This window comes from Urocampus carinirostris, chromosome 3 (assembly GCF_059441175.1).
Source record: "Urocampus carinirostris isolate Australia breed hairy pipefish chromosome 3, RoL_Ucar_1.0, whole genome shotgun sequence".
Taxonomy (NCBI): Eukaryota; Metazoa; Chordata; class Actinopteri; order Syngnathiformes; family Syngnathidae; genus Urocampus; species Urocampus carinirostris.
In genome coordinates, this window is record NC_142351.1 from 64,830,795 (window position 1) to 64,854,710 (window position 23,916).

The 23,916-nt window shown below is 40.6% G+C and overlaps 2 protein-coding genes across 4 annotated transcripts in view; one reads left to right on the top strand and one right to left on the bottom strand.

Moving 5' to 3' along the window:
• Nucleotides 1–8,716, bottom strand: part of zbtb17 (zinc finger and BTB domain containing 17) — a 119,106-nt gene extending 110,390 nt beyond the window's left edge. For 2 of the 3 annotated variants that reach the window (XR_015850146.1, XM_088333000.1), the window contains exons 1-4: nt 8,544–8,716; nt 4,055–4,263; nt 3,813–3,992; nt 1,291–1,617 (exon numbers count right to left, since the gene is read on the bottom strand). Coding sequence is in view for 2 of the 3 variants with exons in the window: in XM_088333000.1 (XP_088189126.1) it covers nt 1,291–1,617; nt 3,813–3,992; nt 4,055–4,259 (712 nt within the window). In the remaining variant the exon portion in view is untranslated. The remainder of the gene's footprint in view (nt 1–1,290; nt 1,618–3,812; nt 3,993–4,054; nt 4,264–8,543) is intronic. The other variant, XM_088332998.1, reaches the window with a different exon arrangement.
• LOC148370476 (zinc finger BED domain-containing protein 4-like) overlaps nt 1–23,916 on the top strand; it is a 214,916-nt gene that overhangs the window by 37,683 nt on the left and 153,317 nt on the right. The window lies entirely within an intron of this gene.

Genomic DNA, 23,916 nt, shown 5'->3' on the forward strand with positions numbered 1-23,916 from the left:
TGCCTATGAGTCAGGACTGCAGATAATATTGAGATTAAAAAAATAAAAAAGGTGTGTGTGATCATAAAATAGCATAAAAAGTGTGGTTAATTTCTTTTAGGGACGCACACTCAGGTCGAGACTGATATATTAGCTTTTATTATCACATTAGTTGGTTAATCAGGTGTGTTTGTTTGTGTATGAGAGAGCATAAAAAGCACGCTTAAGTGGAAGGCTGAGTAATTAAAGCTTACCATAACGGTAGTTCGTCAATGTGGATCAAAAACACGAGCGTCCACACTTTTCAATTTTCTAGCTCTGTTGAAATTTTGATGCACTTTTTGTTTTAAGTTCATTCAAGTCATGGTGGTTGACAGTTTTATTTATTGTAAAAACATAGTGAGCCATTAAAGTTTTTATGTATCTATGAATTTATATGAATTGCTGCTTAGCCAAATTTTATTTCCTGCAATGTTAGTTTGTGGTTTAGGTGAAAGATTATTCATGTTAGTTGTGTTAAAATCGCATTTTATTTACTGTAAAAAATGTCAGGGAGTTGTTTATACAAGTTGCTACTAAGCCTAATTTTATTTCCTTCTCTAGCCATTTTAGTTGTGTTGACATTCTAATTTATTTATTGTAAAAGGTTTCAAAGAGCTATCCAAGTTTTATTTGAAGTTTTAACAAATATTCTTTGTGGCGGCGCACAGCCCTGCTGTGCAGAGGTCAAGGGTTTGATTCCGGCTACTGTGGCCTTCCCTTGCGGAGTTGGCATATTCTCCCCGTACCTGCTTGGGTTTCCTCTGGGCACTCCGGTTTCATCCCACATTCAAAAAAAAATCCATGTCAGGTTAATTGGCGGGTCCAATTTTTCCCTGCAACTGTCTGGCAACCAGTTCAAGGTGTCCCCTGCCCACTGCCCAAGGAAAGCTGGGATGGGCTCCAGCACCCCCGCACCCCAGCTGAGAAATAGCGGGGCTGATAATGGATGGATGTATACTACTGCTATTATTATTATTATTATTATATTGTAATTTATAAAACGCTGTAACTGGCTTGCAACCAGTTCAGGGTGTCCCCTGCCCACTGCCCAAAGTCAGCTGCAATAGGCTCTACCCCCTGCTGCCCAAAAGAGGATAAACAGAGCAAAAATTGAGGGACATTCTTTGTTTTTATTATTAAAAATTTGTTATACCAATTTTTAAGCTTTTGCAGCAAATAAATACTAGTTCTAAATATCTTTTATGGGCCTCCTCTCAATATTATTAATTGGTAACAGCCCTTAAAAACCCATATCGGTCACAAACTTACGTGGCGAGTAGTCAACATCGGAAGGATCGTCCTGGAAAGTATCCGCCGCGTCCTGCACTCCATTGCTTTCCTCTTCCTCAATTTTCAAGAGCTCTCCATTTAGTGAAGAACTGCTTTTCAAAACGTGTGCAATAACTCGGCAGCTTTCATCAGAGTTTGCCTCTGCAGTTTCTGTCTTTGAAGGGGGAGTTTCAGCCTGTTGTCTGTCTTCTGTTTGTTTGTTGTCCTCTTTAATTGAGGTGGAAGTTTCCTGCTCTGCCTGTGAGGCTTCTTCAGACAACGCACTCTCCAAATGTTCACTTGTCTGGCCTTTCTCTGCTTTTTGTCCTTGATAAACAAATAAAAAAGAGGAAATGTGGAAGTACGAATGTGTTTTGATACGTTTTCTCTGCCCCTTTAAGAGAGCTAGCAGTTAGTACAAACGGCCAAAATTGACAAAGTGTAATAATTCCCTACTAGATATATTTTCTTGCATAGATATGGTTGAATTTCAGCCAGCGATCTGTCTTAAAAACTGGTATTAATGCCCACAAGACTGTGATCTGGATACAATAGCGGCCGGCAGCCAAGTGGCTAGCATCAGTAGCTAGAGAAGGAAACAGTACAAAAAAATTGCAAGAAGCCTGAATGTCTGCAACCAAACATGTCAGCTTCAAAAAGGGCCTTTCTAGTTCTGTAATACAACTATTAAATATTAGTCTTAAAAAAAAATCATGTTCATGGAATTGTACACATGGTTTGCTTATTATTTTTTTACTTAAGTTATCATTTAAATTACACTACTAGTAGTCACTAGATGAAAACACAATCTAGATTCGACCTAGTTGGGGACGTCTGTTTATCTATAGAGGGACATTGTGTAATATTTAGTGCAGCCTACTGGTGCAACTAACTTTCATTCAGTAAAAAACAAACAAACAAAAAAAAAAACATTGATTTGAATACAAGGCAAAAATACACAAACTTTCATACGAGTGTTAATTTAGAAAAAGAAAATCATAGGTCGAGAAATTTGTATGTCCTTAACAATTTGAGATCCTTACCAAAGGTCGCCGGCATATTTGTCTGGCTGCTACACTTTGATTTGTGGCCATGTTTTTTTCCGCATTACACGACAATGCCATCTTGTGGTCAAATATTACACACTGTGGCTTTAAAGAAACCATTATATCTTAGCGTAGAAACAAACTACAACCAAAAGCCTACTTGAGGCAATTTTAATTCATATGAAACAAAGTAACTTGTTTAGCTTTGCAAAATAAACAAATTATATTTACTGATGGTGGCTAGATGTCAGACGTAACTCCAACTCATAAAGATTTCAAACACTGGCTATGTTTCCATTCAGGAAATAATCTGAATATTTCCAGTAATCTGAACAGTGTAAACAGGCACAATAATGTGATTAAGGATTTTGTAATCTAATTGCAACAGTTGGGTTAAACCAGGGGCCAGTAACCCAAAAATGTTGAAAGAGCCACATTGGACCCGAAAAAATAATAGGAGCTGCAAAAGATCAAAAGCCTTATAATGAACGCAACATGCTGTATGTATCTATAATAGCCAACAGACAAAATAAATGTTTGATGCAGCACATTCTGTGGAGAACTATACACCAAGTGACCACGCTGTTGTTAGACAGCGCCCCCAGTTTCACTTTATTAATATTTTTATGGAATATGGTATGTTTAATTGTTTTGAAGAAACCCAATCTTTTGATGTCATTTTTATTTTAAGGATTTAAAAAAACAAACAACAAACGTACATAATCTGCCTCTTATCTGGACAACAAAAAGAGTGCAATAAAACGCAGCATGCATTTATCAAAATAAAATAGAAACTTTTTGAAACGTGAAGTAAATCAAATTACATTAATACAGTTTGTTTGATTTCTGTGCAATTATTTAACTCTTTTTACTTTTGGGGTCCATGGCAAATCACACAGGTTGTAGCCCTTTTAAAAGGGGCAGGGCTTGGGCTGCACAGTCGGCTCTCACACAGGTGACACAGGAGAGGAAAACAAGCAAAAAAGAACTCTACGTGTACGTATTTATTCTACGTGTTTTTTTTGGAAAATGTTAAGTGTTTGTGTCATGCTTGTCCTCCTAGACCTAAAGAGACCATATTAAAATAAAAACATCTTTCCCTCCCCAATCTGTGTCAATTTGTAAACATTTTTGGAAACACCCCAGGGAGCCGCTGCGTACCGCAAAAAAGCAACATGCGGCTCTTGAGCCACGGGTTGCCGACCCCCGGTTAGTCCTTTCATTTTCCGATTCCTCTTGCATGTAAAATAATTTGAGTACCGTAATCAGATTGCTTGTGCACACGCATAGTTTTCTTCATCTGGGATTTTTTTATGCCCCAAAGCACCGTGGGACTTTTAGTACAAAGCAGAATGATACATGCAAATTTTGGCTTATTGGCCCCAAAAAAAGCCACGTGTGTATCGGTTGACTTCTCCGGGACATTTCCCTTTTATTTTCCCGCCCCAGTGACTGAGGCGGATAGTAGTGTCTCACCTTCCTCGATATCGGGCGAGATATTAGATGGACGTGGATCAACAAATGACTTGTGCATGGAGCAAGCAGTCACAATCTCTTGCATTTGTAGGAAATCGGCAACGGCCATCACATCCTCCAAGTTTTCGGGAGTTAAACTTAGCTTTGCTGTGTACATGAATTCCAAAACTTGAGCCAACCCTGCAGATATTAAAAGTGTTACACACAAAGATGTTCACAAATCAAAAAGCGTTCATCGCAACCTGCGGCATTGCTGATGTCCAGATGCACAACGTCCTTCTGCTCCAGGAAGAGAGTGCGGAAGTAGACGCTGCAGGCTGCCAGCACACATTTGTGGGCCTTAAAGTCTACGCCATCCACAACAAATGTGCAATCGCACAAGAAACCCTCCTTCCGCTGGTTGTTGAACTGCTCCAAAACTTTCCCACTGTGCCACGGAAACTCCATTGCCCTTTTTCACAGTTTAGGGTAAGACAGATGAGTTTTAGAATCAGATTTTTCCTTATTGTTTACAACATACTGTTTTTTGTTTAATGAGATTAGACTTTGTACTTCAAGATTATCAGGTAGTACAAAACTTTGAATGAAAAATGAAATAAAAAATAATATAGTATGCTAGGATACTGTGCAGGCAGAAGAATGTTCCAGAGAATCACCATCAAACCCCAGAAAATCATCAGCTGCCATTTGCCCAGTCAGAAAAACATTGCCAGCTTGCGCCACAGCTGTCTATGTAGGCCTTTTAAAATTCCTATATAATGTTCTCACCATCATTTTTTTCTAGTCTGCTCTTCGTTAACTAAAAACAACCTTTAAGTGTGTAAAGCAGTGGTGCTCATTACATAGATCGTGATCTATAGTTGGATCATTGAGGAAGACCGTCGGAGAGTATTGAGTGCATTGTATTTGTTGGGACAGGCTGCAATCTAGCGGTCATATGCAATATTTCAGCATAAACATCAATGTTGCTTAGCAGCAGTATCTAATAACAAAAAAAGTCCAAATTTTGTCGATGTAAGGTGTAATATACTACAATTATTTGTTAAAAATATTCTGAGCATTCAATTCCACTAATTAGGACACTTTTTTGAATGCTAGACTGCTCTTGAAACTCCATTTTTTTGGTGGTGGATAAATCATTTTTACTTGGTTATTTTGTAAGTAGCTCGCATGCTGAAAAGGTGTGAGCACCCATTGTGTAAGCATACCGCCTGGGTGCCTTAGGATGCCCGTTTAAAAGTGTGGCCTCTTGTGGCTGAAAAGTAGAAAAAACATGCGGTAACACTCTGGAGTTTAAGTCGCAGTAAAAGCAAACCTATGAAATAGTGAGACTTAATATGTGGAACACAGCATAGTTCTAATTCATGTTTTACCTGGGAATCAAAATTATCAAGGATTCCTTTCACCCTGGCTACAATCTCTTTGATCTGCTGCCCTCTGGCAGAAACTCCAAACTATTAAAACAAAGACTACAGGCTAAGAGACAGTTTCTTGAGTCCTTTTTAATGAACTATTTTTACTGCACTATTGTTCTTGTGCAAGTACGACTTAAAAGTGGTGTCCTTAATTTCAAATTATTGTACTTGCTGATGCCATCTTCTAGATGAAATCATCATTACAGCCTCTGTCAAGCTCATTGTGTTGCATGATGGAATAAGAGCTTGTTCTGTCCACTCCACGCATCGGCCCGGTATTGCAGTACCTCCGGGAACGGTGCATTCGCAATGATCGCAGCAAGGCTTTTAGGGCTAGGACCTTAGCTTGGCCTTTTGGCTGAGAGTAAGAGTCCCGGCTCCTAGGCTTTGTAGCGTATTATGAACTGACTGATAACGGATAATGGATAATGAATAACGAAGATAGAACAATAACCCTTAAAAACCCCCCTCATTGTGTTGCATGTGAAATTCTTAGATGGGCTCGAGTGAACTCTTTTTCATCTTTTGCCATTTTTAACATTTTCTTAATTTCACTATTTGCATCCTCAAGTAAACAAAAACCGCAAGCATGCGTGTGTAATCAATCTCTTCCTCCCATCTCCCCGCCTCCTTTTCTCCAGCGTAATGGGCTCCATGGCCAGAACACTGAGGTTAAAAGTAAGACAGAAGCAGTTAAGCGTGGAGGAAAAATGTTTTCAAAGGCACTCTCACTCTCTCTATATACATACTGGACTGTCTCAGAAAATTAGAATATTGAGATAAAGTTCTTTATTTTCTGTAATGCAATTAAAAAAACAAAAATGTCATACATTCTGGATTCATTACACATCAACTGAACTATTTCAAGCCTTTTATTATTTTAATATTGGTGAATTTGGCTTACAGCTTAAGAAAACTCAAAAATCCTATCTCAAAATATTAGAATACTTCCTCAGACCAAGTAAAAAATAATTTTATAACAGCAAAACTAAATCAAACATTTGAAAATGTCCATTGATGCACTCAGTACTTGGTTGGGAATCCTTTTGCACGGATTACTGCATCAATCCGGCGTGGCATGGAGGCAATCAGCCTGTGGCATTGCTGAGGTGTTATTGAGGCCCAGGATGCTTCGATAGCGGCCTTCAGCTCATTTGCATTTGTAGGTCTGGTGTCTTTCATCTTCTTCTTAACTATACCCCACAAATTATCGATGGGGTTCAGGTCAGGGGAATTAGCAGGCCAATCAAGGACAGTGATGCCATGGTCAGTTCACCAGTTACTGGTGGTTTTGGCACTGTGGGCAGGTGCCAGATCACGCTGGAAAATGAAATCCTCATCTCCATAGAGCTTTTCAGCAGATGGAAGCATGTAGTGCTCTAAAATCTCTTGGTACACAGTTGCATTTACTCTGGACTTGATGAAACACAGTGGACCAACACCAGCAGCTGACATGGCTCCCCAAACCATTGCTGACTGTGGGAACTTCACACTGGATTTCAAGCAACTTGGATTTTGCTCCTCTCCAGCCTTTCTCCAGACTCTGGCGCCTTGACTTCCAAATGAAATTCAAAACTGGCTTTCGTCTGAACAGAGGACTTTGGACCACTCTGCAACTGTCCTGTGCTTCTTCTCCATAGCCCAAGTCAGACGCTTCTTCTGTTGTCTTGAGTTCAGAAGTGGCTTGACCATGGGAATACGGCTATTGTAGCCCATTTCCCAGACACGTCTGTGAACTGTGGCTTTTGATACCTGGACTCCAGCTTCAGCCCACTGTCTTTGAAGCTCCCCCAAATTCTGGAAGCGGCTCTTCTTCACAATTTTGTTAAGGCTGCGGTCATCTCTTGGTTGTGCAGCGTTTCCGGCCACATTTTTCCCTACCAACAGACTTTTTGTGGATATGCTTTGAAACTGCACTCTGTGAACAGCCTGCTCTTTGAGAAATTTCTTTTTGTGTCTTACCCTCCTGATGGAGGGTATCAATGATGGTCCTCTGGACAGCAATCTTCCCCATACTTGTGATTTGGTTTACTGAACCAAGCTGAGTGTTTTAAGGCTCAGGAAACCCTCGCAAGGTGTTTAGAGTTATTTAGATGATTCAGGTGATTAGTTGAATAGCCTACTTGTATACTTTTTCATGATATTCTAATATTTTGAGATAGGATTTTTGAGTTTTCTTAAGCTGTAAGCCAAATTCAGCAATATTAAAATAATAAAAGGCTTGAAATAGTTCAGTTGATGTGTAATGAATCCAGAATGTATGACATTTTTGTTTTTTTAATTGCATTACAGAAAATAAAGAACTTTATAACAATATTCTAATTTTCTGAGACAGTCCAGTATATTATACATACACACCGGTATATATATATATATATATATATATATATATATATACACAGGGTTGGGTAGGGTTACTTTAACTGGATTACTTTTGGATTACTCCAATACCAAATATGCTAATAAAAGACAAAAGAAACTAAATATGAATAAAATTATGACTCTCAACACGTGGTGAGCTTTCTTTCCTGGCTTTGATCTCCGGCAAAATGAACATAAAATGCGACAGAAACAAAATGAAAATAAATCCAAACAGCCAACATCATTTTTGCCATTCCATGTAATTCGTTACTCCCCAAGCCTGCACAACATTTAGTATTTTATTTATATTAAGTTTATTTTGTCTTTTATTAGGATATTTGGTATTGGAGTAATCCAGAAGTAATTGAAAGTAATCCAGTTAAAGTAACCCTACCCAACCCTGTATATATATATATATATATATATATATATATATATATATACATACATATACACACACAACAGCCCTAATGTATTAATGTGATTTTCTTTACTTTTCAATTTTATTTTTATGAATGCATGGCCCAAGTTATAAAAATAATGCATTATTTATGAATGAAAAGAACAGTGCATCTTAAAGTTATTATTAAACATTCTTACATTTACTGTCTTTAAAGAAAAAATCAAATCCACGTGATATGAAGGCAATATAAATTGTTCTTCGCTCATGTTTTAGCTGGTAGAAGATTTACAGACACAATTCAGGGATACAAACAAATCAATCAAAAACAAAAAGTCAAATGATATTTTCGTATTCTCTCGCCATACGATGTCATTTTGCGTGTAAATATTCGATTGCAATGCCTTTAAGATCATTATGTTTGCGTTATCAGGGATGAACTTACTATGCCTAGCTAAAATTTTGTGGGCACAAGATGGCGGATGTCGGAGCTTTCTGTTGTTTTCAAAGCTAGCTCTTCCTAAACACCGTCGAATAGCGCAAAATCGTACTTACCCTCGAAACAGAGTGCTTAACTTCGTTACTCTTTTGTGTCTTCGAACTGTAAACCCTGCCAGTGGCCAGAAAAGTTTATCTTTAACGGAACCGATCGAGTTCTTCGGTGATCGATGCAACGCCGTTGAGTTGCCTCAGCGCCATCTTCCTCTCGCTGATCGATTGATAGGGACCAGTCGGGCGAATTTCCACGCGCATGCGCACTGGGACGCATTTGCAGTTGCGGTGTTTGACCGCGTAGTTGTGCTTAACAACTGTGGAGGGAACTCGCCTGCATTCGTTTAATAAAGTAAAAATGCAAACTTTACGACAAGAAGAAGGGGAAGGAATTAATGTATGACTATACATAAAATAATGAGTTGGTGGTGTCAGTCATCCAAATAACGCACATTATTCATTCCTCATTGGTTTGAACCAATTTATTGACACTAATAACAAAAAAAAAACAGTCATGACAATCACAACAGCAATATTATATTCCAATGCTTGCTTAACAGCAAACACAAGGTGAGGTTTGAACAACCCTTCTCGAAAATCTTATTAGCAATCAAGCATATTCACAATTTCATTATATAACATCTTTGTTAGTGTCAATAGATCTGTCCATGCCAAAGCCGATTGTCTTTTTTGGTCTGAACAAATCTACCGACACCAACAACAGAAAACAATCATGACAAACTCAACAGCAATTAAGCACATTCACAATATTATATTCCAATATGATGTTTTTAACATCAAACACAATGTGAGGCTTGAACAACCCTTCTCGAAAAAACGTATTAGCAATCAAGCATATTCACAATTTCATTATATGACATCTTTGTTAGTGTCGATAGATCCGTCCAGGCCAAAGTCGATTGTCCTCGGTCTGAGCAAATCCACCGACACCAACAGCAGCAAAAAAAAACACGACAATCTCAACAGCCATCAAGCATATTCACAATTTTTTATATCTGACAATATGACGTGATGATATGACGTTTTAACATTTTTTCCTGACATTTTCAACATCAATTAAACAATTTCAGAGTTATTTTCTCTTAACATTAGTTAACCTGCGTGTAAAAGGCAATACTATTGTACAAGGGCATAGCTCTGCCATCCCACCCTCCCAAGAGGCATTCTTCCAGTCCTCTTTGTGGGTCTTCTCCCTTCTGCGTGGGTCCTCTCCCTTCTGGGTTCCACAACCCAGGCCGTTGCTGCCGGGACTCCCAAAGTGTAGCTCCGGTTCCCCCCTATGGGTGGGTGCAGACGAGTCTTCTTTATTGCTGCGTCCTAGGCCCGCCGCTCGCAGATTGTATGGTATCTGCAGCCATTTGGAGCACAGCCACGGGGGGGATCTACCTGCACCTCCATATCAACAGGTTTCTGGAGGTCCAGATGGCGTCCTTGATGGCGGCGAGAGTGAGCCAGTCCCTGGCAAAGTCGTTCCAAGACCTCATCGACCGTCTCACCCCGTAAAGCACGTACTGTGCATCAGGGACCTCCCCTGCTGGTAAGTCCGGGAACTTTCCTAGTTGGTCGGCCATTGTCCACAAGACCTCGGCAGCGCTGCACTCACAAAAAAGGTGCCTCACCGACTCCTGGGCGCCACAGCCAGGTCGAGGGCACGTCGAAGTCGCCGACATTCTCGGTGGTGCATTACGGCTCTGACTGGGAGAACTTCATGAGCCACCATCCATGACAAGTCTCATAGTCTGTTTGGGAGGGCGGGATGATTCATGTTGCTCCAAACCGTTGCAGGTTCGCCAAACGCAAGCCCCCGCACAGGGCTTACTGTTGCTCGCTTTTGCACAATAGCAATAGGGGCCCTGTGGTTTTGTAAGGTGTGACATTCTTGTGTTTCCAAATCAAACTTCTTTTAAAAATGCCGAATAAAGAGATGTGTTGGTGGCAAGTTAAATGAAACTGGAATCAAACGATTGTTTGGTACAAGCTTTAGCTTCCGCAAATATGAGCCCATCCAAAACCGGGTCATCGCTTGACTTTTCGGGTTGTTGGGTTGGCCCACAGCGTTTTGGAAGTGGAGAGAGACATATTTGCTTCCCAGGAAAAGCTGGAGGTCAGGCACTCCTTTTCCACCTTTTTCTTTTTCATTGTATCTCTTTTTATCCTTTCCCACTTTGATCCCCAGACAAAGCGAAAGATGGCTCGGTCCAGTTGTAACAGCACGTTTCTTTTGGGCATAAAACTAAACTGATTGACAAAAGCATTGGGAGGATGATCGCTTTGATGATAAGGACCTTCCCCTCTATTGTCAGTTTTCTTAGTGACCAAAAAACAAGTCTTTGCTTAACTTTCCTTGTCACGTCATCCCAGTTGGTCTCGCCTCCTCCATCCGCATTGAATTTTATCCCTAGGATTTTCTGGTCTGTCTTTAACACCGTCAGTGGGAGTCCTGCCTTTTCTGTCTCTTTCCACATTCCATAAAACTTTACTTGTGATTTTTCTCTATTTAGCCTTGACCCAGACGCCCTCCCAAACAGGTCAGTCAGGTCAAGGCCTCTTCCAACAGATGCGCGGTCAGTACATAAAATATTAAAATCATCCATGTACAAAACACACTTGGTAATTTGTCCCCCACTTCCTGGGATATTGATCCCTTCGACAAATCTATCTTTTCTTAACATTTGTGCCAAAGGTTCAATGCAAAGAACATAGAGAAGGGGAGACATAGGGCAACCTTGACGTACACCGCAGTTGATCTCGATTGCTTCCGATAAATTCCCGTTAATCATGAATTTGCTGTAGATGTCTCGGTATAGCAGTCTTACCCACTTGATGTATTTTTGGGGAAAACCCACATTTTTGCAATACCCTGAAGAGGTATTGGTGCGAGACTCGATCAAAGGCTTTTTCAAAGTCTAGGTTTAGGACCGCTAGTCGCATGTTTCTGTCTCTCGCATAACAAATGGTGTCACGAATCAGCATGAGACTGTCGTTGATCTTCCTTCCCACGATGGCACAGGTTTGGTCTGGATTAACCAAGTCTCACAAGACTACAGACATTCGTGTTGCTAGAAGCTTGCTGAAAATTTTAAAGTCCACGTTTAAAAGCGTTATAGGTCGTCAATTTTGTCTCCTTTTTTGTGCAATAGAGTAACTATCCCTATTCTGAAACTGTCTGGCATATTGTCTTGACTGAAAAATTCGTTAAAAACATCTGGTGCTAAAATATCCCAAAAAGTCCGGTAAAATTTGAGGTTGAGTCCGTCCTCCCCGGGTGATTTGCCTTTTTTCATAGTCTTTATGCAATAATAATAATAATAATAATAATTTCCTTGTATTGTCATTCTGTGTAACAATGTACACAGAACGAAATGTCGATTACACCTGACCCGTTGTAGCGAGCCGATGCAGCCGCAGCCAACAGAGGGCACCACCATTTACCCATGTTATAAGTCTTAGGTATGACTCGGCCGAGGCGCGAACCAGCGACCTCCCATTCAGTTGGTCTTGGGTAAAGTCCGATGTTAAAAAGGGGTCTTGACGCACTGATCTTGAAATATGATCCAATACATGCCCCATTTCATTCTCATGTGTTTCTTTCTTTTCAAATAATTTTTTGTAGTAGTCTTCGACCAATCTGGTTATTTCACTACTTTCCTGTGTTATTTGCCCGTTTTCGTTTTGAAGTTTAAAAAGCCCCTCATTTTTGCTCATAATTTTTAAAAAAAAATAGCGTGTACATTTTTCTTTTATTTCTCTTTCTCTGCTTCTTATTATGATGCCTTTACTCTTTATTTCCGCCAAAGCGTTTAGTTCTTGTTTGGTCTCTTTGATTTCATCATTAAAGTCCATCCCCTTTTCTGTTAGGATGAAATAGCGTTGGAGTCTTCTTTGTAGACCCGACATGCGTTTCATCTCTTTAAGTTTCTTGTTTTTCCCTGCATTTTTAAAAAAGGTCTGTGTTCGTTTCTTTGTCACTTCCCACCATTCTGCTCGTGAATCATACGAGTCTTGAAGGGTCTGCCAGTCTTTGTACAGCTCTCTGTATTGTGCGACTACAGTAGAGGCTCATCCTCCAGCAGAGAGCAGTTTAACTTCCACAAACCCTTCCCAACAGTCATACCTGAAGGGAATGAGAGAGAGCAGGACAGTAGCAAGTGATCTGAAAAAAAAAAAACAGGAATTAATCTTGCATCACTCTGTGCTAAACCCCTTGTAAATATGTAGTCTATTCGAGAGGCACTACTGAACCAGGTGAAGCCCTCTTCTCCTGGATGTATGGATTTGAAACAGTCCACCAGTTTAAATGTCAGGCACATGTCTTGTAATAAAGTTGATGTTTTATCTACTTTAAACTCCTCATCGGTCCTCTTTCTATCCTTCCTACTTAGGATGCAATTAAATCTCCTCCCACGATTAGTGGTTGATGGCCTAGCATATGCGACTGGATGTCCTCTAAAAGTTCGTACCTGAGTTGTCTGTCGGCATGGCCGTATATGTTAATGAGGTTAAAATCATTCCCTATATAAGAAAGTCTTGCTGAGATTGCGCGTCCGTCTCTCATCACAGTACTCCCCTTTATGATGAGTTGAGGGTTGTTTATTAAAATGGCTACCCCATCGTTACGGTTTTCATTTGAGCCACTCCATAATAATAATAATAATAATAATAATTTCCTTGTATTGTCATTCTGTGTAACAATGTACACAGAACGAAATGTCGATTGCACCTGACCCGATGCAGCCGCAGCCAAGAGAGGGCCAAATATCTTCCCACTGTTTTTAATTTTTTTAGAAAGGGGATGCAGCATTCTTGTAGTAAAAACACATCCGTCCTGATAGTTTTTAAGAACGATAAAAGACTGTGAGCCTTAACCTTTGATCTCACACTTCTCACATTGATAGTAGAGAATGTAATGTTCATAATTGTTGTTAAAGTATTTAAACTACTTAGACAAAACCGGGGGATCCGAGTCCATTCTTTGGTGGTCATCGAGAGTGTCACCTGTGTCAGACATATCACTTAAGAGTAGTACCTCATTTGGAGACTCACCGGGGAAAACTCTGGAATCCTCCGACTCTCTGTCTGTGATTCCAGGTCTTCCCCTTTTCTCTGGGTTAGGGGGTGAGCCAGAGGACCTATCAAGGGGTCTCTTACTTCCCTGCCCACAAAAGGTCAAATTTTTCCCCTCCCCGACTTCCTCCGTCTCAACTTCATACAGTTCCCTTGTGGGCTTATTCATCGGCAATCGGCTTTCTTCTAAATCTCTTCTATTTGTTTTCTGTGTTTTCACCACTCCAAATTTTGTCTTACTTTTACCCCTCTTTCCAGTTCCCCTATGGGTTTTTGGAGAGTTGTTCGCCCTTTCGATTTGTTTGTCTTCTCCAAATCCCGGCAATGGCAACAAATTTGCTAATTTGGGCTCTCTTCCAGGCCCTTCCTGATTAATATGTGTTTTTGGAGTGGCAGTTGTCTTTTCTATTTGTTCGTCATGTCCAAATTTATGTATTTTATGAGAAATCGAATTAGAATTTCCAGGTTCTTCCTGATTCAAATTTTATTCTCTGAGTTCTCCTCCAGGGGTTTTGGTAGGGACATCTGTTTTTTCAATTTGTTTGTCATGTCCATTTTCTTTGTGCATTTCTTGATCAAATTCATTGGGTATTTCCATAACTTTATTCATTTCCTGATCATCTTCATTGGGTATTTCTATAACTTCATTCATTTCTTGTTCATTTTCATTTTGTATTTCCATAACTTTATTAATTTCACTGTCCTTGTTATCTTTATTCATTTCATTGTCTTTGTTACATTTATTCATTTCATTATCTATGTTGCCTGACATCATTTCATTGTCTTTGTTGTCTTTGTTAACTGCCTTCCTAGCTTTCAATTCGTTAGCAAACGATTTCGGGCAGTTTCTATAGAGGTGATTCGTTTCTCCACAGAGATTGCATTTTCTGCTATTGATACATTCCTCAAAGGAATGTCCAATTGTTCTGCACTCTCCACAAAAAATTCGATCACATACCTCAGCCAAATGCCCATGCTCACCACATTTGCGAGAGTTTCGGTTGCCCTTGATAGTGAATAAAGCCACGGTTTTCCCCCAGGAATATAGTCGACGGGAGTTCTTTCAGTCCCTGAAAGCCCTGAGGATCTTGCCGTAGTTGGACGGGTACCCTCCAGGCACCATTCCAATAGCCTTTCTCACACCTCACCTTCATAGCCTGGCCTTTAACTGAGCAGTATCTACTCAACCAATAACAGACGTCATCAGCACTGACTATTTCACTAAACATTCTGACAATGACAATTTTGTTAGTATTATCAGTCAGCTTCTCCACTGTAAATCCAGAAAACAGGGGCCTCACTCCCTCAAAGCGATTCCAAAACTCTTGATAAAGAGCCGCCGTTTCAAAACTTACATCAAAGCCCTTGCCAGAAGGCATTTTTATGACAGCATGTACCCCCTCCTTTTTAAACTTCAGAATCTTTTCAACAAACTTGTTAATAAAATCCTGCCTTGACATTCCCTCCAAAATTGCCACAACATCTTTGAGCAAGAATCTTACGCAGTTACGTCTCCGCCCGCCGGTATAATGCTGCTTTACCTTTGTTAAAATGGTTAGAATTGTAAAATTAATAATTAACAATATTCTTAAAACCGACGCCAATGACAGTATAAACGCATAGAACGAGCAGTGCTAACCTGATGCGTCCACCATCAAGCTGACTTATACCGTACATCTGTCCAAAGATCCTGGACAAAAACTGTAATGAAATGGAGGTGACTTTTTTGGTTTGAACAAATTTATTGACACTAATAACAGCAAACAAACAATGTGAGGTTTTAACAACCCTTCTCGACAATCTTAACAGCAATCAAGCATATTCGCAATTTCGTTATGTAACATCTTTGATATGGTCCTGCTGTAAACCGCATTAATTACAAAATAGGGGAGCAGATTGCTTATGACGATATTATCGATGATTATGCGTCAAGAAAAGCAAGAAAGGTCAGGTTTTGATTTGTTTTCTTTTTGTCATACAGCTATATTTTCTTTCCTGTGTTTCAAATGTGTGTGATTGTGCAATTTGCTGTATAATAATCTAAGTCAATTTAAGTGTTTTATATTATTGTTCTCTTCACAATTTTGTTGTTGGGGGGATCGGCACTTCGAGGTGATCTAGCCAAGGGAGTAATTTAGTGTAAAACCGCCACGTCTCCTTATGTTATTACTATGTTGTTACTATGCTATTAATGTTACTACAAGGGGGTAATTAGAAGTACGGTTAAAAGTCATCTGGTTTGTATAAAGTCAATTACCAATTTACATATATGAATTATAAGGTAATTTTAAAAATAATTTCAGAAGAATTGATCATGTTTTTAAAGACACTGATCAAATCTGGTTCAACTAAATTGTTAATAATAAGAATCTTCATCATAAAACACAAACTTCCCAAAAAGACCATTTTAAGAGAGGGCACAGGGTACAGAGCTTTTTTTTTTTTACCAGTCAGTGTCTATTTGTGCACATCCCTGCAGTATAAACAAGAAGGAAAGCAAGCAAAAAAATCTTGTGGATACATGTGAACCAAAATAACATTATGAATTATTTTTATGAATTCTTTAAGTACTGGAAGATAATAATAAATGGACATTATTGTTTGTGTGTAGCTATGTTGAGAATATCATCATAAGATGTTCCTCCTCCCTCCATTCCATTGTACCTGCTGTTGCCCGTCTCGGATCCATGGGGAAAAGAGCCTTCAGACGCTCTGCCCCCCCAGCTCTGAAAATTACTACCACCTGACCTCCGAAATTCCACTACCCTGTCCATCTTAAAATCTGAACTTTAAACCCATCTCTTCTGACATGCCTCCCGTCCTCCCTTTTATTTTTACCTTTTTTTGTGTTTATTAATTGTTGGTTTTATTATAGTTTTATTATAGTTTTATATTCTGTGTACAGCGACATTGGGTGTCCTAAAAGGCGCTTTAAAACAAAATGTACTTTTATTGTTATCATTATTACTAGTATTATTATTATTATCATTATATTATTGTTGTTATTGTTATTTTAATCTCATCTCATTAGCTGTACGGCTTATCCTTATTAGGGTCACGGCGGGGCTGGAGCCCATCCCAGCTATCTTTGGGCAGTTGGCAGGAGACACCCTGAACCGGTTGCCAGCCAGTCGCAGGGGACACAGACACACACAACTCACTCGCTCATTTACACCTAGGGACGATTTGGACCGGCCAATTCACCTGAAATGCATGTTTTTGGAATGTGGGAGGAAACCGGGGTGCCCGGAGGAAACCCACTCAAGCACGGGGAGAACATAGAAACTCTGCACAGTAAGGCCGGTAGCTGGATTTGAACCCACGCAGGAGGTTCCCACGACCCCAGAACTGTGCCGCACACTGTTATTTTTATTATCATTAGTAATGTTTTAGCTTCTACTTACATATTACTTTGTGCATTGCATTCCATTTATTGCTGATCTATTCCAAGTATTCCTTTTTTAATCTTATTTTTCTCTTCAATTCTCTTCAATTACATGTTTATCCCAGTGTCATGTCTAATGTTGTTGAAAACATTTTACACTACTTTTTCATCAATGACAACATTCCATTCTATTCTATTCTATTCTATTCTATTCTAGAAAGAAAGAAAAGGCAAATAACACCCTTCCAGTTTTTTTTCTTCTTGCAACCTTGTCAAGCTGCTCGATAAAGAGATGGCAGTCCTGTCATGTCACGCGAGAAATCCCACTGAGTGATTTCCCGAGAGAAAATCTCTCAGTGTGACAAATATTGACAGTGTTGTCGCGTGTTTTTGTATCTTAGTGGCTGCAGATATTTTTAACCCTAGGCCTCAGAATAACCCTTTTAAAAACATTTTGATGAGCAATTTAGTTTTGCCTCTAGAGTATTTCCTCAAGTTTCATGGTTAATCCATTCAAAAACCACCTATATTAAGTGAATTTTTGCAAAATAGGAACCTCTTCCAGTAGATCCCCAGGATACGGTGTACCCAGTTTATGGGGTTCTCATGTTATGACCTGGAATATTATGTTCTTCATCTACTTATATGGCATTTACCCCACTATATGATTCTATTTTATTGTTACTTTGCTTGGCCAAAAACTAAGAAGCTGTCAGGTTCTGCACGGTTGCCATTGCGCCCAGCTGGCACCTCTCCTTGACACCGGCTGACTTGCACTCACCGATTACCTCTGTGGCTACCTAAACGTGCTCTTTTGAACTGCGCTTAGCCAGGTCGTTGTTGAAAACTTGTTTATGCATGGTTATACTTGTTGTGCTTGTTGGACTTTGTTGCACTTCAGTGTGACATTCTGAGAGATTCCTGCAAGTTCTGTTTAATTCTGGAAATGCCTAGTTTGTAGTTTTGCCTGTGTTTGACCCGTTTTGTTTTTTGGTCTGGTCCATTTATTTTGGACCACTTTTCTTTCTCAATTAAAGTGTGGGGACGTCTACGCAAATGAGTTCCTACTTCCTGATCCGTTTCATGACAGAACGATTCAGATTCAGATTCAGATTCAGATCTACTTTATTGTCATTCTAGTACACGTGTATACAGAACGAAATGTCGATGCATCTGACCCCCACAGTTTCCTTGAATGTACAGATATAAATAAAGTTGTATTGTATTATGGCTACGTATAGTATTTTACCATAGTGCCGATAGTGCAAGAAGAGTAGCTAACCAGATGTGCAAAATGGGCAGTCAGGTTAACAAGTCAGGTACACAGTAACATTAACACTGTAACAATAACGCTGTAATTACAATAGTGCAGAGAGCAATGTGCAAGGAGTGGCAAGCTATAAAAAAAAACAAAAAAAAACGATGAGAACTCAGCGAATGATCCCAACACAATTTGGGGAAAGCTGGAGACTTCCTATGCTCTCCAGCAGTTGGATCGGACGGAGGACGCCTTTTGGCGATCGCCCAGTGAGGTCGCTGCCCTTCAGCTGCAGGACAAGCAAGCTCAACAGAGCTTCCAACGCTAGATTGAGCAATTAGCTCAGCGGACTGAGCTCATGTCGCGTCAGATGGATGAGCTCCTATCGGCAACGGCCCTGCCTCCCGGGGCTTCTTCTCCAGCCGCGTTGTCACCTTTCCTGCCCACTCGAACCACGGCCCCGCCCGTCGTGGCAACTGCTGTGCCTCAAATGGGGTTTCCGGAAAGACTTGGCGCTGAGCTGTCCGAGGTCCCCGTCGACCTCAACGCCAGCCTGTCTCGACGTCCGTCCGTCTGCCTGCCTTCCCACCGGTCTCGAGTTCCGTCCTTCCTCCTGTCTCGATGTCCGCCCGCCCGCCTGCCTTCCCACCGGTCTCGAGGTCCGTCCTTCCGCCTGTCTCGACATCCGCCTGTCCCGACGTCCGCCTGTCCCGATGTCCGCCTGTCATGCCTGTTTGTCGACCTGTCTGCCTGCCTGATTCGCCCGTCCGCACATCTGATTCTTCTGCTCGCCACTCCAATTCGTCTGCCTGCCATTAGGACTCTTCGACTCGCCCGTCGACTCTCCTGCAACGCCCGTTCTGTCTGCGGTTCCCGCCTGTTTGCCTGGTTTACCCGTTCGCCTGTCTGATTCTTCTGGCCACCGGCCGGACTCGTCTGCTCGCCACTCTGATTCGTCTGCATGCGATTCCGACTCTTTGACTCGCCCATTCGACTCTCCTGCAACGCCCGACCAGTCTGAGTCCGACTCGTCAGCTTGCCGCTCCGATTCGTCCGCCTGCTGCCCGTGCCTCTCCCTGTTCCGGCGTTTTCGAGGGAGGGAGTGGGGTGGCCCTCTTCGGGACCGTCGACCCATTCTGGGGGGCGAGGTATTTGTTTTTTTTTTGGGACCTCAGGGGCTGTCCCTTGAAGGGGGGGTGTTCTGTCAGGTTCTGCACGGTTGCCATGGCGCCCAGCTGGCACCGCCCTTTGACACTGGCTGACTTACATTTACCGATTACTTCTGTGGGTACTTAAACGTTCTCTTTTGAACTGCGCTTTGCCAGATCGTTGTTGAAAACTTGTTTATGTATGGTTATACTTGTTGTGGTTGTTGGACTTTTTTGCACTTCAGTGTAACATTCTGAAATATTCCTGCAAGATCTGTTTAATTCTGGAAATGCCTAGTTTGTTGTTTTGCCTGTGTTTGACCCGTTTTCTTTTTTGGTCTGGTCTGTTTGTTTTGGACAACTTTTCTTTCTCAATTAAAGTGTGAGGACGGCTACGCAAATGAGTTCCTACTTCCTGCTTCCCGATCCGTTTCATGACAGAAGCCAGTCTGCTATTGCTCAAAATCATATTATTGTTCTGCGTTACATCTTCATGAGAATATATGTATATAAATACATGCTATTGGTTTAACTCCCTCCCACAACGCTCCATTTCTCGCACTTTGGTCTGCCAGAATCTCATGTAACAAACTTGAATTTGTTTACTTATGTGTCCCAAGACTTAAAGTGATGCTAAAGTTTTAGAATCCAGAAGGCAGACAAATTGGAGGACCCCACACCTGTTCCTAATCATTCGCATCTGACTCTAAAAAGTGAAAGATTTTATACATTTGACTATAAAAGATTTTGTACGATCAAATACAAATTACATTTAAATGCAAAAGATAGTCAATGGCTGAGCTGTGGGGTGAGGTCAATGCAACCTTGTGAAGAATGATGTTTACAGACACAACGGGAACTGGGACAAGGGCTGATAAGATAATCAGCACATTCGACGACGCAGAGGGGCCCTGATGACGGGGGACGGCAGGCGATGTTTGGAGAACAAAGCCCTGATGACGTGGAAAAGCTCGGGATGTTTTGACCATTTCAGACATTGAGGCGGGGGGGGGGGGGGGGGGCGTTCCTGGCCTGCCCACAGGAGGAGCCAGCACACCATCTGGCAGAGAGACGTGGGTCGAGAGAAGAACTTCAGAAGATCGAGGGAGAACGAGAAAGAAGGCTCGACGAAGACTCTAATTCGGCTAATTCGATGGAGTTCACTTAGTTAATTTGTTTAAGAAATTAAATCTGCCCTCCTGTGGAAATGCCGGTCTCTTGTCCATCTTTTCCCCAAAAGAAACGAGTGCGCATTGTTAGGTGGTGTTTGGTTAATGGAGTCAGATAACTAATTCGAACAATTTGGTAACTGGTACAACTTTAATGATTAATTCCTGACAAAAGTAACCCAGTATTTAAGTGCAGACAGCAAAAGTTGTCGAACTGTTATACCTATCATCAAACTCTTCTAGACTTGCCGCGATTTTTACGGTCATCTGTTCATTAACCAGCCTTTTATTGTGAATTTTCACAAAGTAAGACCCGTTCTTGTAAACACCTAGCTTATGGTGTACCCACCTTACTATGATTTCCCGCTACGACGTGTAATATGGTGTTTTTGGACCCCGGTTACGGCATTTACCCATTGTATGTTCTATGTCATCAACAACATTTTCTTAGCGATCAATGGGTCACGGCGTCATAAAGATGCCGATATGCTGTTGGCTGAACTCCTTTCCATAATGCTCCCTTTCTCTTTTTGTCCAGTTTTAAATCTCATGTAACAAACTAAAATTAGTTTAGCTATGGGTCCCAAGACTTGCAATGATAGTAATGTGTTAGGATTATTGGGAATTATCAAAATGTACAGTTTACCAAATTGTTCGAATTAGTTATCTGACTCCGTTAACCAAACACAACCTACATTCACCCAACCATTTATGCGCGCTCGTTTGAGGGAAAAATGAACAGGATCCAGCACGCCACTGTTCTCCTGAGGGTTCCGAAAGGCAGGCGAACTGGAGGACCCCACACCTTTTTCTCCTCACACATACCTGACTCTACTTAGGGACCTAATGCTTGAGGACTGTGAAAACAGCAAAAGATTTCAGCTCATTGTTTGCCCTTGATGCTTTTGATTTCTATTTTTGGGACTTGCTGAACTTATCCACTTGTGGGTGCTTTTTTTATTTCCCATCGCCCCCAAATAAACTCTTGTCATTCAGCTGATGGTTCTGGCCATGTTCCGCCTCACCAAAAAACAACAAAATGTCATTTTTCCTTTATATCAGGGGTGGGGAACCTATGGCTCGGGAGCCATACAGTATATGGCTCTTTTCATGAGTACATATGGCTCCGAAATAAAATGTAACTATTGCACATCTCTCTGTGGCGTTCCAAAGTCAAGTGATTTCATCCCGATTTTGGTCCATATAAAGCCGAAGAAACTTAATGCAGAAGTCCGAGAAGAAACCATTTAAACTGATAAATAAAAACGCTGGCAAACGGCTTTGATTGGGTGAGCAGTACAGGTGGGCGGATCCCTGCACACAGCGCAAGGCACTTCCTTTTCTCTCTCTTGCTCAGTGCAGACTACATCGAAATTGAATATGACAATATGCTTATCGTTTGCAGTAATTTGTGACATTTTTACAAAAAAACTCTTTGCATGCACATTGTTTGTGAAACCGTTATTAAGGACAAATTTCATGGGAAAAAAATGCCTCAACACTCTTAACTGAAGGTGGGAGACAAAGTGTAAATGACATATTTACATTTATTTGGGACACGGGATTTGGATTTATTATCATTTCATACATTTGATTAATTCATCAAATGACACAGAGTGAAATAAAATGTGCTGAAGAATTAGCTTTTGTCTAGAAAGTGTGTTTGGCAGTTTTTTCAATTTTGTCTGAAAATATATGATGTGACTCTCTCAATTTCTTTTTAAACATTTTTTTGCTTTTATGGCTTTTTGGGTCAAAAGGGTTCCTGACCCCTGCTTTATATGTATATCTAATTACAATGTTATATAAAGTATATGTTGTTCATGGGTATATGACATAAAAGGGATATTGTACTTACTTTATGTGTGTGACCCTTAACCGTCGTAGGGAAATAATTCCCTGTGGTGTGTCTTGCTTAGGCTGGTGATGGCCATCTTTCTCCAGGCCAACAAATGTTACCACCTGGTTTCAAACTGGGGATCTTTTTCGTGCCAGGTGAATGTGCTAACCACTGCACTATAAACTATTTTGATATTTGAATGTTTCTTTCCACATCAGATGTAAAATCTACAGTGTTGACTTAAAACAACACTCTAATTTTGGCAAACCCTGATGTACCTGTGCACACATACACCATTTTCGAAATTGGATTTGGCGAGGTGTGGAGCAGCTTGGTTGCTATGGCAACAAAATTCTCATCTAGCACTCGAGTCGATTGTTGCTGTCAAGCGAGTGTTGCCTCACGGAAAACCATTGTATTTGTTGTCTTTGCGCTTTATAAATATGTTTGTTTCAAAATGGGTGCCTCCTGCTGCACAGTGTAAACCAGTGGTCTCAAACTCACGGCCTGGGGACCAATTGCGGCCCATGAGCAGAAAGTTTGAGGCCCCAGCCCTTAATATGAAAGTCTAAAGGGACATTGTGTATTGTTAAGCACCTCCTGGTGGGCAAAATATAGTTAATTAAAAAACAAATAAAATAAGCAAAAATACATAACTATGAAATATTTACGTTCTAAAATACTCATAGGTAAAGAAATTTCCATTGATTTTACAAATCCCAAGAGCAAAGAAGTGTTCTGCTGGTTCGAGAGCGTTCTCCATCCGGGCACCGGTGCTGTGGAATGCTCTTCCCCCTGAGATCCGATCTGCAACCTCTGTGGAAATGTTTAAATCTAAGCTTAAAACTCACTTCTACTCCATAGCATATGAATAACCTACTCTTCTCGTCGGCTGAAAAGTATTCTGTGTAATACAGTGTAATAATCTGTGAAGCCATTTGAGACTCTTCGTGATTTAGGGCTATACAAATAAAAATGACTTGACTTGACTTGACTTGACTTAGATGGAGCTGATATCATTGTTGGCCATCTTGCTGCAACAGGAAAAAAAAGCCTTTTTTTTCCTTTTCTTTCTATCCTTATACTTGCCTAGCTTTTGTCTTATTTTTTCCTCTTTGTTTCCTTTCTTCTTTTCTTTTTTCGTCTTTCTTTGTCTTTGTTGTGTTTTCTTTATTTCCCATTTCTTTCTTTTTCTCTTTCCCCCTTTTTCATCTTTTTATTTCCCTTTTGGTCCAGCTCACTGTCGTCATTTGTTTTCAAACACTACCCTGAACCTAGACAAATGTAATATCACCCATAGTGACTCGGTCAAAAATCTAGGTGTTATATTTGATCCTAATCTGTCGTTTCAGTTACATGTGAAAAATATTACTAGAATAGCTTTCTATCACCTCCGTAATATTGCGAAGATTCGTTCAATGCTGTCCCAATCAGATGCAGAGATTTTAATTCATGCGTTAATTACTTCTCGGCTTGATTACTGTAATGTATTGCTTTCTGGTCTCCCGATGTCTAGCATTAAAAGTTTGCAGCTGGTTCAGAATGCGGCAG